Below are 20371 nucleotides of genomic sequence, written 5' to 3' on the forward strand. Positions count from 1 at the left end.
CTGAAAATCGTAATGTGGGCAGCAGACACCTGAAAATCGCAATGTGGGCAGCAGTGACCAGAAAATCGCAATGTGGGCAGCAGTGACCAGAAAATCGTAATGTGGGCAGCAGACACCTGAAAATCGTAATGTGGGCAGCAGGCACCTGAAAATCGTAATGTGGGCAGCAGTCACCAGAAAATCGTAATGTGGGCAGCAGACACCTGAAAATCGTAATGTGGGCAGCAGGCACCTGAAAATCGCAATGTGGGCAGCAGACACCTGAAAATCGTAATGTGGGCAGCAGTGACCAGAAAATCGCAATGTGGGCAGCAGTGACCAGAAAATCGTAATGTGGGCAGCAGACACCTGAAAATCGCAATGTGGGCAGCAGTGACCAGAAAATCGCAATGTGGGCAGCAGTGACCATAAAATCGTAATGTGGGCAGCAGACACCTGAAAATCGTAATGTGGGCAGCAGGGACCTGAAAATCGTAATGTGGGCAGCAGTCACCAGAAAATCGTAATGTGGGCAGCAGACACCTGAAAATCGTAATGTGGGCAGCAGGCACCTGAAAATCGCAATGTGGGCAGCAGACACCTGAAAATCGTAATGTGGGCAGCAGTGACCAGAAAATCGCAATGTGGGCAGCAGTGACCAGAAAATCGTAATGTGGGCAGCAGACACCTGAAAATCGCAATGTGGGCAGCAGTGACCAGAAAATCGCAATGTGGGCAGCAGTGACCAGAAAATCGTAATGTGGGCAGCAGACACCTGAAAATCGCAATGTGGGCAGCAGACACCTGAAAATCGTAATGTGGGCAGCAGACACCTAAAAATCGTAATGTGGGCAGCAGGCACCTGAAAATCGTAATGTGGGCAGCAGACACCTGAAAATCGTAATGTGGGCAGCAGTGACCAGAAAATCGCAATGTGGGCAGCAGTGACCAGAAAATCGTAATGTGGGCAGCAGACACCTGAAAATCGTAATGTGGGCAGCAGACACCTGAAAATCCCCCTGCAGAATTTCAATGTGTGTGGGCAGCGGGCAGCGGGCAGCAGCGGGATACATACCTTCTTCCTTGCGTTCCATCGCCGCCTTCTCGCTCTAGCGGCTGACGTCACTTCCGCTTCCGGAAGTGACGTCAGCCGCTAGAGCGAGAAGGCGGCGATGGAACGCAAGGAAGAAGGTATGTATCCCGCCGCCGCTGCCCGCTGCCCACTGCCCACACACATTCACTAGCTGGAGGGGAGCGCAGAGGGGAGAGCCCCGAGGTGAGGGAGAGGGGGGAACTTCCCCTCTCCTTGCCGACTGTGGGCAAGGCTTTCCCCTCATGCTGCCACCCCTCCAGCCCCCAAAAAACGGCCCCGAGCGGGCCCCCCCCGCGGGCGCAGGCGCTGCAGGGCCTATTGCTACGCCCCTGAGTGAGTCAATTAACCATCCTCTCAGAATGTGAGAAAAGCAGAGTGTATATACTGTACAAACGACAACCTGCTGCTCTGCGATTCTAGCAAATTAGAAAACGCTATTTAGCACATAGCATATCTTACCATAGATATGCTAGGAATGTCCCCGCCCCCCATTAAAATAACCAGTTTAATGAACATATATTCAATTAAATTAATTATAAATTATAATAAATGTATTACATTTCTCCAGGGGCAAATCCAGGATTTTTAAGGGGGGGGATTCCTGAAAGGTCTCTTTTGGAAAGCCACACACTGCCGCGCATGCGTTTGCCCACAAAATCCACGTGATGCACAGCATTTCTCCACAAAATATACACAATGCGCAGTGTTTCCCTACAAAATACACATGATGCAGTAGTGTTTCGCCAAAATATAGATAATGTGGCAGTGATTAAGTAGCCAGATAACCCCCTTTTATTATGGATAATGAAATTACCCCACCCCTCTTTAGTATAGGTGACCAGATGACCCCCATTTATCACACAGGTAGCCAGATGAGCCCCCCCCCCAGTTAGGATAGGTAACCACATGATCCCCATTTATAGTATATAGCCAGATGACTCCCCGTTCAGTACATTCCCCCTTGTATTTCGCCAGATCCCTCTTGTATATATAGCCAGTGTATATAGTCAGATCCCTTGTATACTGTATATAGACAGAGATCCCCCCCTGTATATAGCCATATACCCACTGTATGTAGCCAGATGCCTCCCCCTGCATATAGCCAGTGCATATAGCCAGATCCCCCTGCATACAGCCAGTGCGTATAGCCAGATCGCCCTGAATACAGCCAGTGTATATAGCCAGATCCCCCTGCATATAGCCAGTGTATATAGCACGATCCCCCTGCATATAGCCAGTGTATATATAGCCAGATCCCCCTGCATATAGCCAGTGTATATAGTCAGATCCCCCTGCATATAGCCAGTGTATATAGTCAGATCCCCCTGTATATTTAGTCAGATGAACGGCCCCTCTCTCCCTCTCACATATGGTGGATCATGGAATGGCTGACTGGCTTCCAAACATCCCCCCCCCCCCGCCCTGCCTCTCAGTGAGCCCTGGCTGCACTTGCCTTATCCAGACTCCAGCTCATCTAGCAGCAGTACTTCTCTCTCCATGGACGCATACTCTGATGTCCAATGGCCTTCAGGGGGAGGAGCGCGGCCGCTGCGGCTGGATGGCGTGGTGACGTCACGTTAGAGCCAGGATGAAAGGTAGCCAACTAGCCATGGAGACCTGGGACGCCATCACCGCCGCCGAGAAAGGTAATGTATCTCTGCGCCGCCCCCTGTGGGCAGCAGTCATTAGAAAATAATCGTAATGTGGGCAGCAGCCAGCAGTCATCAGAAAATAATCGTAATGTGGGCAGGAGTCACCAGAAACTAATCGTAAAGTGGGCAGCAGTCACCAGAAAATCGCAATGTGGGCAGCAGGCACCAGAAAATCGCAAAGTGGACAGCAGACACTAGAAAATCGCAAAGTGGACAGCAGACACTAGAAAATTGTAATGTGGGTAGCAGACACCAGAAAATTGTAATGTGGGCAGCAGGCACCAGAAAATCGCAAAGTGGACAGCAGACACTAAAAAATTGTAATGAGGGCAGCAGACACCAGAAAATTGTAATGAGGGCAGCAGACACCAGAAAATTGTAATGTGGGCAGCAGACACCAGAAAATTGTAATGTGGGCAGCAGACACCAGAAAATCGCAATGTGGGCAGCAGGCACCAGAAAATCGCAAAGTGGACAGCAGACACTAGAAAATTGTAATGTGGGTAGCAGACACCAGAAAATTGTAATGTGGGCAGCAGACACCAGAAAATCGTAATGTGGGCAGCAGGCACCAGAAAATCGCAATGTGGGCAGCAGGCACCAGAAAATCGCAATGTGGGCAGCAGACACCAGAAAATCGTAATGTGGGCAGCAGACACCAGAAAATCATAATGTGGGCAGCAGGCACCAGAAAAAATGATGCACCTATGAAAAAAAACAAATCACTCACCTGACAGAAGTCTCCTCTCCCGGCATCTGGCACCAGCCCCCCGACGATCCTCCAGCAGCATATTTCCCGCACTGACAGACAGAGTGCAGGGCTACGGCAAGATGGCTCCCGAAGCCCTGTACTGGAGACACAAATAGTCTCCAGTGCAGGGCTTCGGCAGCCATCTTGCCGTAGCCCTGCTCTGCCTGCCGGGAGAGTGCGGGCTGCGGGGAAGAAGTTGTACACCTGGCTGGGGGGTCCCGCAATCTGGAGGGCGTCAGTGCTCCCCCCACACACGGCGGGCCCCCCTGCGGCCGATGGGTGTGCATCGCCGGCGCACACACATGAGCAGGCGGCAGCTGCGCTATAACATCCGTGGCTGCCGCTGCTCAGATTCAGGAGGCACTTCCGGTCTCGGTGCGAGGGGGTGGTTCCAGACACCCGGAACACCCCCTTCTGTGCGCCAGTGATTTCTCATACATCTGCATACATGCATGCTTCATAAGCAATCACACACTAAGCTGACTGTTTCCACTGTCTATGCTAGGTCTATGCTGAAAGGCTGTACTAGTTACTAGAGATGGCCCAAACTGTTCATACAGTGAATAGTCCGTGGCAAACAAGGGGTGTTCACATTCACCCCCTCAGAAGAGCACATGGGGTGTTCGATTTGCCCCTATACATTATAATAGAGCCAAACTATTACCCCTCACCCCAGAGTCAGCAGACACACGGCAGCCAATCAGCTATCCCTCCCACATGGAGCCATTCAGCTAACCCTCCCACATGCCCCCCCCCCCCCACCTATCAGAAGGCCAGTACAGCAGCCATTTTAAAGAGAACCCGAGGTGGGTTTGAAGAATATTATCTGCATACAGAGGCTGGATCTGCCTATACAGCCCAGCCTCTGTTGCTATCCCAAACCCCCCTAAGCTCCCCCTGCACTCTGCAATCCCTTATAAATCACAGCCACGCTGCTGACAAACAGCTTGTCAGAGCTGGCTGTGTTTATCTCTATAGTGTCAGTCTGCTGCTCTCCCCGCCTCCTGCAGAACTCCAGTCCCCGCCTGCATCCCTTCCCTCCCTGCTGATTGGAGGGAAGGGATGGGGGCAGGGACCGGAGCTATGCAGGAGGCGGGGGAGCAGCTGAGACTGACACTACAGATGTAAACACAGCCTCAAAGCATTGCTGTGATTTATGAGGGATTGCAGAGTGCAGGGGGACCTTAGGGGGGTTTGGGATAGCAACAGAGGCTGGGCTGTATAGGCAGATCCAGCCTCTGTATGCAGATAACATTCTTTAAACACACCTCGGGTTCTCTTTAAGTCTGTTTGACTTCTGTGCTAGGCATATCAGGGAGAATGTGCTGCTGACAGGGTGAGCATTAGACCTGTGTTCTTTGTCCTCAGTGCAGATTCATGCTGCTACCACATTGTCCTTCACAGCTAAGTCCTTCTTAGGGCTGGTACATTGTTTTTCTTGCTATTGTATTGCTGCTCCGTGTCCAGTGCACAAGACACCTGTTGTAGACAGGTCTGCTGGTCCTAGTAGTGCTAAAACCATAACCCAATAACCCTTCACCACCACTACTGGCATCTAGTATCTGCTACTGCCCCCTGTATAAGGCCTCAGTGCAGAATCTGTGTTTTTTTGGTCACTGAACTACCTCAGCCTGACCATAGAGGTTGAAAAACCGCAAACGTGTGCACAAGCACAACGGCCACTACTAGGCTCCTATCCTAAATAACGTTTTTTTAATGCTCTATAATCACAGAGCAGCATGTTGTCTCTTGTATATAGACTTGGCATTCACATTTACATCCTAGCACTCCCTTATACCCAGGCTATGAGGTGAGGTTGACTTAGCTTTTAAATGAGCACGTTTACTGAAACTAAAGTAAATTGAGGAAACCAGAGTGCGCAGAGGAAACACAAACACAAGAAGAATATACAAACTCCATGCACATAGTGTCCTGTCCAGATGTGAACCTGGGACCCTATAGCTGCAGGGTGTAATATACTATAGCTGGGATCCTATAGCTGCATGGTGCTATACACTACGCCACTGTGACATCCCATGCAGGATCTCATATATATATATCAATAAAAAAGCTATATACCATGGGGCCTTCTAATCATACCTAGACTATGATTAATACCGATCTTAATCACCCCTTTGCCTCCTGCAGTGACTTTTGAGAAGGGGTTTAACCAGATTGCCCACTCACCATCTTATCTAATGCTGGGTACACACTATGAGATTTTATGGTGGAGTTACTGTCAGATTGATTATTTCCAACATGTTCGATTTGCTTTCCGAGCATTTTCCGAACAATTTCCGTTAACTTTAGTTGGAAATCGATCGGAAAGCAAATCGAACATGTTGGAAATAATCGATCTGACAGTAAATCAGCTAGAAAATCTCATAGTGTGTACCCAGCATAATTCTTACAAGGAGGAGAGGGGTTTGGACTCCACCACCACCAACCAACATCTGAATAAAAGTCCGCATGGGAGCATGAGCAGAGATTTTTGTTCTAATAAAATTAATGTAAATCCCCCAAAATAAGATATTCCCAAGTACAACCACACTTGCACCATATACATCATATACACACTATATTACACACATACATAAATCTCTCCATACACTGTAAAAGGGCCGTTGCTAGGATCCTAAGACAGTGATCTGCAAACTTGGCTCTCCAGCTGTTAAGGAACTACAAGTCCCACAATGCATTTGCCTTTATGAATCATGACTGTGGCTGTCAGACTCCTGCAATGCATTGTGGGACTTGCAGTTCCTTAACAGCTGGAGAGCCAAGTTTGCAGACCACTGTCCTAAGAGATCAGGGGTACTTTTAGGCACTCCAGCTGGAAAATTGGTATGGCCACTCACCAGAATGTGGGTGTGGTCATGGGTGGAGCCAAAATGTACATGAACTTAACAGCAGTCCAGGTAGGCCTTCCCAGCAAAATGTTGTATGAAGCCCCCTCTCCAATAACCACTTAATGACAAGCTGGCTTATAAAAACGTCCTGCTAGAGCCTCTTAATGGCTCCAGGACTTTTTTTTATAAGTCAGACAGTGCTGCTGCCAATGTACGCGTGCGCGCCTGTGCTCCCGCACGTGTACGTGGAAATAGTGGGGAAAAAAACTGTCAAAGAAAAAATACACCTTTATTTCCAAATACTATGTTGTCACCATACTTTGTACTAGGGACATAGTTAAAATATTGTGATAACCAGAACAAATAGGCAGATAAAATGTGTGGGTTTTATGCACAGTAGCAGTGTTTAGATTAAAACTATAGGGGATGAAATTGGAGAAAAAGTGTATTTTTTAATTTTTTCCTTGTTTTTCCCTTTAAAATGCACAGAAAATAAAGTAATTATGGAAATCAAATCTCAATCCCAAAAAGCCCAATTGGTGGCGAAAAAAACAAGATATAGATCATTTCATTGTGATTAGTAGTGATTTAGATATTAGCAAATGAAAGGGATGAGCACTGAAAGGTGAAAATTGCTCTTGTCCGTTAGGGTAAAAACGCCTTTTGGGTGAAGTGGTTAATACAAAAAAAACCCTAAAACGCAGCATATCACATAAATAGGCAGTGCCACTTAAAAATGACTAGGCAGAGTTACCTGGCTTCTCTGCTGGCTAGTCTGGCTTTCTGCTTGGCAGGCTGGCCTCTGTCGCCAGGTTATCTGGCAGTTCCCCCATAGCAATACCTGACCTTCTAGTGGACCCCCTCCCAGGCTCCCACGGGCCTGCCATTGAGGCACCACAACTCCCAGAATGCCTCCATAGAAGAACTACAGCTCCCTGCATGCCCTCATAAAGGCATCACAGCACCCTTCATGGCACCACAGTACCCAGTATGCCTACATGGAGGGGGGACATTCGGGGCACCCCAGAATAGATCAGGGACACATGCCACTGATCTTTGGGGCTAGCAATGCCCATGCACTGTATGTTAAAGAATAATTTATAAATAGTAGAGGTGTAATATTTGAGCTCACTGATCTGAACTACAGCTGACATTTCTCATAGGTGTTGTGCTTGGTAACAGAATCCCTTTAAATGCAAATGTAAGCAGTGAATTACCTGTGCTAAATTTATACTCTGCCTTATTAGTTATGCAGCAAGACTGAAGTGACTAAAAAAGATTTCCTGCAGTTACAGGTTTGCTGAGGTGCAAATTATGCATTTGTATTTAGCTGATATTTTTGTCCTCAGCTGTAATGGCAGCACAAAATTAGAATGCAGTGCGTAACATATACGTAATTTAATGGATGTGCTGTGAGCCAAGGAGGTGCAGGAGGATGCGGAGTACAAGGCTGTCCTGGTATATAAAATCCACAATGGATGCAATGGTTCTGCACTGTCCCAACTGCTGTATCGCTCTGTGGTCTAAATAGAAAAAGTGTAAGGAGACAGTATGATTTGCTTTTTTCGTGAGACTATTAGGGTTGTTTCTAGCCTTTTTGTCACCCCAGACAGGAGGTCCTGTTTCACGCCCCCCCCCAAAAAAAAAGCGGCCAACAAGCAAAAAAAGAAACACCCACACACTAGAGAATATAAACCATGTGCAGTACATGTTGGATGCTTAAAACCGCATCCTGTCGCATTTCATTGTACACCCCCTTCCTGCACTCCCCCAGCCCAGTGTGTAAATGCAGAGTATAGCCTAGGAGAAGATGAGCTCTCACCTCTCCGTTAGAGGTGGACCTGGCTGTGCTTCCGCCTGTCCGCTCACCACTCACCCTAGTGCCCAGCATCGAGATGCGACGTGAGTAGAGTGAGGAACTAGCACTAGAGGGAGCAGGAGACAGACAGGATGGTCGCACAGGCACAGTGCTGGAATGCACAGGTTCTGCTGCACTATACTCTGCATTTACACACTTGACTGGGGTAGCAGGACGGGGACAAGGACAGATAGTGGCACAATGGGACAGAGGGATGCACAGGGTCACAGAGGAAGCACAAGGGGACAGAAGGAGGTACAAAGATGGATGGCTTTGTTCAGGGGTGGGGCTTAATCAACGGCATGGCACCCACCAGAACCAATGGCACTCCAGGCAATGGCCTGGAATGTCTTTGCTTAACCATTTCTGCCGCCTAGACGTGAAGCTCTTTTCTGGGCATCTGCACTGCTGCAGTGCCGCGCTCGCGCGCGCGACCGCGGAGGTGCCCCCGTGGTGTCCCCCGGTAGCCCTGGGATCAGTGAACGGGAACATGGTTCCTGATCACCGATCCGTGTCCCCTCGCAGAAAAACCCAAGCGCTCTTACAAGAGGCTTCAGTCTTTCTGCACATCAAAATGTATGCATCCCCCTTGTGCTTCCGCTTAGCGAGAAGCACAAGGAAGGAAAAAAAAACTGAAGGTGGCCATCTAGTGGGCAAATAGTAAAACTACATCTACATATTTTTTACATTACAATTTACACATATAACAACATTAAAATTTAACTGTTTATTTCCCACACCAAAATATTACCCAAATAAAATTTTTAATGGAAAAAAAATTCCAATTACAAAAAAAAAAAAAGACAAATAGTTATCTAAGGGCCTGAACTTTTTAAATATGCATTTGGAGGGGGTATACTACGAACATTTTTTAAATTATAAGCTTGTAAATAGTGATGGATGCAAAACGGAAACAATGCACCTTTATTTCCAAATAAAATATTGATGCCATACATTGTGATAGGGACAAAATGTAAATGGTATAATAACCGAGACAAACGGGCAAATAAAATACATAGGTTTTAATTATGGTAGCGTGGATTATTTTAAAGCTATAATGGCCGAAAACTGAGAAATAATGAATTTTTTTCATTTTTTTCTTATTAATCCTGTTAAAATGCATTTATAAAAAAATAATTCTTAGCAAAATGCACTACCATAAGAAAGTCTAGTGGCGGAAAAAACAAGATATAGATCAATAAATTGTGATAAGTAGTGATAAAGTTATTAGCGAATGAATGGGAGGTGAAAATTGCTCTGATGCATAAGGTGAAAAATCCCTGCGGGCTGAAATGGTTAAAAACGACCCTGGAGACAATTATATCTAAAAAAAAACGACCCTGGAGACAATTATAACTAAACTACAGGCAAACATAACGCACCTTTGATCCACTAAAGTATTCTTGAAAACATGTGTATTTTTGTGTAGAGCTAGTAAAAGTACTACAATGTGTCTCTTGGGTCCCCCTGCACAGCAGCACTTGTACAGTGAGAGGGATCTGCCATTCTTATCATATAATAACTCATCACAAGGGCCTGGTTTGTCTTACCCCAGTCAGCATTTTCTGGTCTGTCTGCTTTGATTGGTGTGCAAGGCTGCAAAGTGATGCCTGCTTCCTGCTTAAACAGTAGAACCATCTTAATCTCATGCCTAAATGGACAGAATGAATAATTCATGATGGCAGCTTTATTTAGTTGTTTGTATGGTGATCAGGGTTAGGCTAAGTTCACAGTAGAGAGAGAAACATACCATTTCCCATAACAGAACACAATGGAAAAAATGGTCTGTGCTGGGAACCTTCTATTATTATTATTATTATTATTATTATTATGTAGTAGTAGTATTAGTAGTAGTGTATACTGTACAGAGTACATATAGCCTTGTCACTTAACTGTCCCTCACAGGGGCTCACAATCTAATAATTCCTATCATTGTCATATGTCCATCATAGTCGGAGCAAATTTTTAGGAGGAAGCCAATTTACCTTATCCATATGTTTTTGGGATGTGCGGGGAAACTGGAGTGCCTGGAGAAAAGCCATGTAGACACAAGGAGAAAATACAAACAGATAAGGCCTTGGCTGAGATTCGAACCAGTGAACCAGTGAACTAGTGCTACAAGGAAAGATTGCTTTCCACTACGCCACCACACTGCCCATTTATACAGCCAATGACAGGAGCTGGGTCTGTACTGTATGGTCTGCACTAGACCCAATGAGTTGCATAAAATGCCCTACTCTCTCACCCTGCCAGATGTCCCGGTGGAACCGTATGGGTGTCTAAAACTAGTCAGGCAGGACAGTAAAGTATGATTGTATTATGCTACGTTTACATACAGTAGGTTAAATTAAGGCACATAATGGTTAATTTTAAATTTAAACTATTATTTTTGCATAATATCACTTTAAAGAGACTCAGAGCACCTCTCATGGGCATGCCTTTAAGCCAGACGACTTCCAACAAAGTCGTGGTATGACCCCTCTGGAGGAGCCTCTTGCAATGGCCATGCGTGTCACTTCCTCTTCCTGTTTCATTCAGTGATGCACTTCTCTAACTGAGAAGACAGGGGTGACCCGGAAGTTATAACATAGCCAAGATGGCAGCGATTTTTAATTGTAATCGAACTAAAAATATTAGATGTAGAACGGCGATTCAGGCATCAAATGAAAGAGGAGAGCACAAGCAATAGAAAGGTATGCATCTTTAAGTACTTTGCAGTACTGGTCGGAGTCTTAAAGGCATGCCCATGAGAGGTGCTCGGAGTCCCTTTAACCTCCCTGGCGATACAATAAAATTGCCAAGGAGGCGGCGCAGCACTTTTTTTCATTTTTTTTTTTAATCATGTAGCTAGCCTAGCGCTAGCTACATGATAGCCGCTGCATCCCCCCACCCCTTCCTATCGCCTCCGGCGATCAGAGCAAACAGGAAATCCTGTTCAGAACGGGATTTCCTGTTTGGCTTCCCCGTCGCCATGGCGATGATCGGGATGACGTCATCCACAGCATGGCGTCTGGGGGAGTCCCGATCCACCCCTTAGCGCAGACTGGGAGTGATTGGCAATGCCTGCGCATGGGGTCTCGAGGGGGCCTTCTAATGCGGCGGGTAGCGGCGAATTTGCGCGGAGTGGCGAATTGGCGCAGAGCGGCAGCGATCGGCTTGTACACGTAGCTACCAAAGTGCTAGCTGCGTGTAACAAAGCAAAAAGTGTGGAAATCGGCCTACCAGGGGCTGAGAAATCCTCCGCGGCGGCTTACCCTGAGCTAAGCTCGGGATTATCGCCCAGGAGGTTAAAGGAAACCAATAATTACTGCATTATGGTAGCATTTCTTTTTTTATACCCATTCAAAAACGCTAGTAGCCTGGATCTTCTGGCCTTGCTAGTGCCCGAGTCACACACCTGCTGGAAATATGCAGCCAGCAGGGTCTCAACGCCTGATCCATACCTGTTTCTGGCTCACTAGTTCAGAAAGTATAAGAGGCAGATGATGAACACCTAAGCATAGCACTTCTGAAAAGGATTCACCAATAGCACCCACCTGATTCCTCTCACTTTAGGCTTCCTTTAAAGAGACACTGAAGCGAAAAAAAAATTATGATATTATGGTTTGTATGTACTACAGCTAAGAAATAAAACATTAAGATCAGATACATCAGTCTACTTGTTTCCAGTACAGGAAGAGTTAAGAAACTCCAGTTGTTATCTCTATGCAAACAAGCCATTAAGTTCTACAACTTTCAAAGTCATGGAGAGGGCTGTTAACTGACTTTTATTATCTCAACTGTTATTGAACTATTTACTTTTTCTCTGCCAGAGGAGAGGTCATTAGTTCACAGACTGCTCTGAAAGAATAATTTTGAATGCTGAGTGTTGTGTAATCTGCACATATGATGCAATGTTAGAAAAAACACTATATACCTGAAAATAAAAATATGAGAATATTTTCTTTGCTGCTAATCTTCTAGTAATTATTCATAGTACACAACCAATTCACTATATCATATTTTTTTTCACTTCAGTGTCTCTTTAAGGTGAACTAATGCTGATGGAAGCTGTTATAAGCTAACAACTGTGCACATTTCTTTGTATCATAAGATGCTCTGACAAACTTACTGTGTTTGACTGCCTAGCCACAAAACTACCCCCTTCAGCTCCAGCTAAATGCCCACATAAATACCAAGCTACCAAGCTGGTATCCACAATGCTGTGTCCTTGTTCATGTCAATGATAAATATTGCTACATGTGCTTGCTTTATGAAAGAGTATTTTTGTCTATGCAGATAGATGCGATCCTGGCACACTATGAAAGGCCAACTTTACTACATATGGAGACACCTTATCGTGCTTGCTGTTTTTTGACAGTGCAAATAAACACTGTTGAGTAAAAAGCAGCCCCTTAAAGGACAACTGTAACCAGAGGGATATGGAGGCCGTCATATTTATTTCCTTCTAAACAATACCAGTTGCCTGGCTATCCTGCTAATGCTCTGCCTCTAATGCTGGGAATACAAGGTTCGGTTTTTTGAGCCATTTAGATGGCTTGATAGATAATTTCCGAGATTTCCCGCCCGATCGTTTCGCCACTCGATCTGGGATAGAAGTGAATGGAAAAGATCAGAAGATAGAATCGATCGATTGCTGAAATCGACCAGTGTATCGCCCACTTAATAAGTTTAGCCAAAGACCCTGAACAAACTTATGCAGATCAGGTGTTTCTGACATTATTGTCAGATCTGACGAGATTAGCTGTATGCTTGTTTCCAGTGTTATTCATACACTACTGCAGCCAAATAGATCAGCAGGGCTGCCAGCCAGGCAACAGGTATTGTTTAAAGTGTACCTGAGGTGAAAGTTATATGGAGGCTGCCATATTTATTTCCTATTAAGCAATACCAGGTGCCTGTCTATCCTGCTGATCCTCTGCTTCTAATACTTTCAGTCATACCCCCTGAACAAGCACAGTATTGTCAGAATTGAAAAGATTAGCTGCATGCTTGTTTCTGGTGTAACGATAAAGACAAAAGAAATACCGAGAGCCCAATATAGTGTAGTATGCAAAACAAGGGGTTGGAAATGAAAAGTATATAATGTATATAATCACAAACGTGGGTTATCTCCTAGGTAACCACTGTATAAGCAGGTGAGGAGATTAGACCTGTCCACACTCAGGATTAAAAGTCACTCTCTGTAGATAAGGAAATAAGGGGCAACACCCCTCCACCAGGGGTGGATATTGTTAATGTAAGAGTGAACAGAGGCACCAGCAGGATAAAAGGTTCTAAAAGGCTTAAAATCCCTCAGAAGGTGGTGGTGGACTCGCCTTCCCGAAGAAGACAAGATACCGTCAGTTTTATGACAACAGGTTTATTAATATACTTTATTTAATATGTTTTGGAGTATATTAATAAACCTGTTGTCATAAAACTGACGGTATCTTGTCTGCTTCGGGAAGGCGAGTCCACCACCACCTCCGGAGGGATTTTAAGCCTTTTAGAACCTTTTATCCTGCTGGCGCCTCTGTTCACTCTTACATTGTTTCTGGTGTACTTTTGGCACTACTGCAGCCAAATAGGGCTGGGCTGCCAGGCAACTGGTATTGTTTAAAAGAAAACACATATGGCAGCCTGCATATCACTCTCACTTTGGGTTCACTTTAAAAGGAAATCAATATGGCAGCTTCCATATCCCTCACAGTAGTTGTCCACTATATACCTTATACAGCTCTATATAACATATATCAGGCATAAATGGCGATATTATATCAGAATCCTTACCTTGGTTTTTGTTTTATTTTTTTTACATACAAAACCATCTTCCCATACTGTTCATCACAAAAACTTCTAAAGCCTGCTGCCTATCCCTGAACATGAAGGCTCCTACTCTATGCATTGCTTATGTGGAACTGTGGGACTGTCTAGGTAGTACAAACTCCAAAGTGAGCACATATTCCATGCTTGCAAGAAAGTGCACTCTGATCTTAGTTTTAAAAAACAGTTTTGAAAATTGAGAGCTGGGTGAAATGGAAAGACGAGCTGAAAAGGAAAGACAATTTTAACACGTTACAGAAGTTGTTTAGTATAGTTGTACATATTTATATTATTATGCAGTACTGCTTATGTTCACAGCATTTGCAAACACGGAAATTCAGTTTTATTCTTAGCATGCCACGGCAGGCACAAAGACTGGAATTATCAGTTTTGGTTTGGTAATCTCATTTTGACATTGTGTTTTTTCTCAGGCTAAGCCCTTGTGAGTGGACTGACCCCTCCAACGAACAGAATAAATTCACTTTTCTGAACAGTCTTTGGTATGGAATTGGAGCATTCACACTGCAAGGTAACGACATAGTTGTACTCTACTGATAGCAGTACACACCTTTCATTTAGCAGCATCTATTCAACCAGACAATATTAAGAGCCATTCACATAAAACACAGTGAACTTGTATTTTACTAGCATTATGTACAAAAGAACCATATGTGCGTAACTCAAGGGGGAGCAGCTCTTGCAGTCGCAGGGGGCACAGGGATGAAGGGGTGTGGGGGGGGGGGCAATTTCTTGTTCTTCGTTTTTCCAACACACGGGACAGCTGTCCAAAGTACTTGTTGTGGCCACAGCTGTTATGGGGAGTCATGGTAGCCACACTTTTTATATGGCAGATGGTCTTCCTGTCCATGATGGTCAACACGGAGGAAGGGGTTTGAACTTTTGTGAAAAACCTTCTAAGCTTTTTTCTGGGGCCCCCATGGTTTTAGTTACGCCCCTGAACAGAACATACAGTAACAGTGGTGCTTTCATGTTTTTTAAACTTTTTTGACTTTTTAGTGTTTCTACATAAACAATGGCATAAAACATGATCTGTTCATAGAAGAGTGAGATATTGAGGATGGAATGAATCCAATGTATTTCCCTTATATCTGTTAGTGGGATAAGATACAAAAATACATATGTTTTTGTGGCATAATTGGGGGAACTTCTAATTTAATTACATTCTAAGTTAATTTCTGAGACAATTAGCATAAAGGCTTGTTTCAGCTACAAAATTGAAATAGTAAATCCATTTTTCCTATGAGTTTGTTCTGTGATGTTTGGTGCACCAATACTGCAGCACAAAGTAATGGGAACAGAGCTCCATGATTTTCACTATAAAAAATGCTCTCTGAAGCAGGAGGGAGGAGGTATAGAAGCACTTGGCATACCTATTAGCCACCTAGTGTGAAGCACACAGGTACCGGTATGTGTATACCGCCATTACAGCAAACACTGAACAACAATGGTGTGCATGACAGAGATGTGAGGAAAAGGACAGAGCCATTCAAAAACAACACTGCAACCCATCAAAAATATGAGAAAAAGAAAAAAAATGAGATGTGAACTTGAAGCCCAAAAAAACCTGGTTCCTGCAGCAAGGCAGTGACCCTGAACATGCAAGTCATTCTGCCAAAGAATGGTTGAAGCAGAAAAAGTTGTGTTGGAATGTTGTGTCAATATGTATCAGTGCTGGTCGTAATGGAAAAAGCTACGCTTACGGATCATTACGCGTAATTTTACGCTATTACGCATTACGAAATTACGCTTACGGCATAGACAATCAATTTCGGTACATGTCTGTAATTACGCATTGCCCTTACGCAACTACGCGTAAGAATACCGTAATTCAGGTTGTTACGTTATAGGCTTACGCGTAAATTCCTACTAGCAATTAATGCGTAAGGTCATGCTGCCAAGCGGAAAAGTTGACGCATGGATCAATGTTAGGTAGCCGCCGACTTTAAGGGTTAATAGCAAAGCCCCCTTAAGTGCTAAGAGCCTCAAATTTGGAGAATATATTAAGGAGATCAGAAGGAATAAGAGGAAAAAATTTTTTTCAAAAAGACCTTATAGTTTTTGAGAAAATCGATGTTAAAGTTTCAAAGGAAAAATATATACATTTAAAAACCCGCCGACTTTAACGGTTAATAGCAAAGCCTGCTTAAAATTTAGAAACACCAAATTCACAGGGTATATTAAGGGGATCAGTGGGAATAAGAGGAAAATTTTTTTTTCAAAAAGACCTTATAGTTTTTGAGAAAATCGATTTTTAAGTTTCAAGGACAAAAATGTCTTTTAAATGCGGAAAATGTCAGTTTTTTTTGCACAGGTAACAATAGTGTTTTATTTTCATAGATTCCCCCAAGTGGGAAGAGTTTTACTTACTTCGTTCTGAGTGTGGGAAATATTGAAAAAAAAACGACGTGGGGTCCCCCCTCCCAGACCTCTTTAACCCCTTGTCCCCCATGCAGACTGGGATAGCCAGAATGCGGAGCACCGGCCGCGTGGGGCTCCGCACCCTGACTATACCAGCCCGCATGGTCCATGGATTGGGGGGTCTCGGAAGGGGAGGGGCAGCCAAGCTTTCCCCTCCCCCTCCGAGCCCTTGTCCAATCCAAGGACAAGGGGCTCTTCTCCAACTCCGATGGGCGATGGAGGTGGAGGCCGCGATTTCCTGGGGGCGGGGTTCATGGTGGCATCTGGGAGTCCACTTTAAAAAGGGGTCCCCCAGATGCCCACCCCCCCTCCCAGGAGAAATGAGTATAGAGGTACTTGTACCCCTTACCCATTTCCTTCAAGAGTTAAAAGTAAATAAACACACAAACACATAGAAAAAGTATTTTAATTGAACAAAAAACATAACCACGAAAAAAGTCCTTTAATATTCTTAATTAACCATTAATACTTACCTGTCCCTTTAAAAGCCAGTTCCCACGCAATATCCTCGGAAATATACTAATCAGTTACAATGTAACAAAGTTATTACAATGTAACAACTTTGTTACTTTGTAACACCACCGCACCCGACGTCACTCGCCGCTCACCCGCCGGCCGCCGCATACACGCTAAGTCCCCGCCGGCTCCCGCCGTCCACTCCGCCCACACCTGTCACCCATATACATGCTGGCACCCATGGGTGCCAGCATGTATATAGGTGACATGTGGGAGAGGCGGGGAGGGCAGCGGAGCCAACGGGGACTTAGCGTCCCTTCACCCGACAGAGCTCTGAGCTATAGCTCAGAGCTCTCGAAAGCATCTTTGTATTTGGGCTCCAAGGAGCCCCATTGGTCCTTAGCAGACCAATGGGGTTCCTTCAAATCAGAACCCTTAAAGTCGGCGGCTTTTTTATATTATACGGGAGCGTAATATTACGCGATTACGGCAGACTGTGTAATTTCAATGGGAGTTTACTGTCTTACGAGTAATTTGTTACGCGTAAAAACGTAACCCATGGTCTACGCGTAATTAATTACGCGTAATACCGTAACCTTACACGTAACGCTTACGGTGCATTTGTAGTGAATTACGATGCGTAATTACGCTAATGCGTAATTTCGGCCCAGCACTGATATGTATACCTTAATCTGTGGTGTAAGGACTTAAAGTTGGCAGTTCATGCTTCAAAGGTCTCCAATCCCTCTAATGGTGCCCACACATGGTACAATTTTTATTTCTATTTTTTTCGGTTAGATAATTTTGTTCGATTACTCTGTTAGACCGAAAATAAAGATTTTTTCCAACATGTCTGGTCGGATTTTTATTGAAAAAACAGGATAATCGTTCATTTTTCTTGATCGAAAATAATTATTATTTTTGACTTTCATTTGATACAATCATTTTGATCGAATAAATGGGAAAATCAAACATTTTTTATTGTACCGTGTATGGGCAAAATAAGCCATACATATCAAACTCTGGTCCTCTGATCACACCTGTCCTACAGTAACATTAAATTTGACCCACAAGTGGTTTCCCCAATTTGTATTATATTTGGCCTGTGCAGACCTGAGCACTAAGCCTATATACCTAAGCACTGAAACTATGAAGTCGTGGGGAGGGGGGGTTGAAGGGATTGCAATAGGGGTGGCACAAGTCAATAGGACGTACCAAGGGAGGGAGGGGCGGATCTTAGGTGAGCAGCGCTCCCCAAGGCTGGCCACATGCTGTCATGCACGGCAATTTGACTCCACGGCCTGCTGGGGCTCAGTGTGGCACAGTGTGTAGAACTAGACATTAGCAAACTGTGAGGGAGATGGTCACTGGACATTTAGGTTGGCCCATGACTTGGTCCCAGTTTTCAATTTCGGCCCACAGTGTATTTGAGGTTGATACCCCTGCTCTAGGCAGATGTGCAAGAGTGATTATTGGCTTTCAGAAAGGTTTAGTTGCAATGATATTGCTATCCAAGGTGGACATGCAAATTACTGAAGACGAAGAGTCACATTGTTTTCCTGCATAAGAATGAGTAACTTGGAATCATCTTCTTGATTAAATATTTGAGCAAGTTATTGGCTTGTTTCATTCATATGTTTAACTGGGTCAGCTTTTATGAATATTTCGGATTTGCATGTAGAACAGATGACCAGCTCAAATCTTCTCTCTGTAGGTGCTGAGCCTCAACCCAAAGCTCTCTCTGCCCGAATCATCGCTGTGATTTGGTGGCTCTTTTCGATCACTCTGCTGGCTGCATATATTGGAAGCTTTGCATCATACATAAACAACAATACCAACAGTGCTCCAAACATACAGTCATTTGAGGACTTGCTGAAGCAAGATAAGATTGAGTTTGGGACATTGAGAAACTCTTCCACCTTTAATTTCTTTAAGGTAAGTTCTGACAAGCAGTGCCGGTTCTCTCATGAAGCAAGGTGAAACATTTGCATCAGGCGGTAGAGAGTACAGGGGCAGTATGTTTGATTTGTGTTTACACTAACAACATGCAGTTAGAGTAGGAGGAGAAGTAAGAGGAGAGTGAGGTGAAGAGGTCATCATTGGGGAAAAGCAGCTTGTTGTGCTGTGTGAGCAGTCTGGCGGTGAGTGAGGAGGGTGGTGGCAGGAGAGCAGCAGTGTTTAATTTGACTTGCACAGCAGAAGGGAAGAGGTGGCACTGCTGTCCTGATTGAGAAGGAATGAAGTGCTTCAGATTACTAATTGTCCATATACTGCACACTGATTTCCTATATATTCATCGTGCTGATGCCCCACAAGTGTATATTTGAACCCTCGTGCCTGTTTGCAGTGTTGAAAGTTCACCTGTCACAAGCCTTAGCAAATCCTAGCCTCCTCTGGTGTCCAGCATGGTATCACTTCATGCGCCATTGCCAGATGGTACAGGCGCTCACGGTGACGCTGGACACTGGAGTAGGCCAGGATTCGCACTGGCGTGACTAGTGAGCCTTCAACACTGCACATGGGGGACACTTATTACCCTTGGGGGACACCGACTAGGGGTCCACCAGTAGTCTCAATATCGAATATTGTTACTGCCATGCACATGATCGAGCCCTTGCAACAGATATTTTCCAGCATTACCAATTGATCCTTTTAACAGATTTAGTCCAGAAATCGATCAATAGAATGATCAGGTGGCCATGTTGTGGTATCAATTCTCCTCCAATCCAATAAAATTATCAGATTTAAGTGCAACCGGCCTTAAAAAATCAAGTGATGTGATGTATGGGCAACCATAGATTTGGTAAGATTATGCAATGTAGATTGTATCGTTGATGGGTACATTGTATACTTGCTGCAGGCTTGTTCCATGTCTGTGAAGCTCAAAACAAAAATTCAAAACACAGTTTACTTGTTTAACAAATTAAGAAATGGCAGCTTCCATATTTCTTTCATGACACGTTATCTCCAAAGTCAGGAGCGAGGTGCATAGAACACTACTACTATTTGAATTGCATCATAAGCAGAGGGATCTAAGCTTGGATTTGCGATGCCATTGGCATGGACAAGAAGGCACTTATAAGGAAATCCTCAAATAGTAATAGACTGGACTTATATTTTTATACTGACTATTGTTCTTTAATAGAACTTTCAGCACCCACAAATTATTGTAGTTGAACATTATCTAGTACATCTAATCTGGAGTCTATAATGGATTTGTGGAAGTATTGAAATATTTTATGCATGTTAATGTCAATGCAGAATTCCAAGAATCCAACATACCGCATGATTTACGAGTACATGGATAAGAAGAAGGATCAGGTACTTGTGAAATCTTTTTCTGAAGGAGTACAACGAGTGAGAAAGTCAAACTACGCCTACCTAGGAGAGTCCATCAGCCAGGACTTTGTTGTAGCCAAGCACTGTGACCTTGTTCGTGTCCCAGAAGTGATCGGAGGCAGAGGATACGGCATTGCAGCAGAATTAGGT

At 44.5% G+C, this 20371-nt stretch overlaps 1 protein-coding gene across 1 annotated transcript in view; it reads left to right on the forward strand.

The window, feature by feature from the left end:
- Positions 1-20371, forward strand: part of LOC137521440 (probable glutamate receptor) — an 81644-nt gene that overhangs the window by 48691 nt on the left and 12582 nt on the right. Inside the window, exons 7-9 of the mRNA XM_068240690.1 lie at positions 14419-14516; positions 18597-18817; positions 20144-20369. Coding sequence (XP_068096791.1) covers positions 14419-14516; positions 18597-18817; positions 20144-20369 — 545 coding nt within the window. The remainder of the gene's footprint in view (positions 1-14418; positions 14517-18596; positions 18818-20143; positions 20370-20371) is intronic.

Source organism: Hyperolius riggenbachi, chromosome 6 (assembly GCF_040937935.1).
Source record: "Hyperolius riggenbachi isolate aHypRig1 chromosome 6, aHypRig1.pri, whole genome shotgun sequence".
NCBI lineage: Eukaryota > Metazoa > Chordata > Amphibia > Anura > Hyperoliidae > Hyperolius > Hyperolius riggenbachi.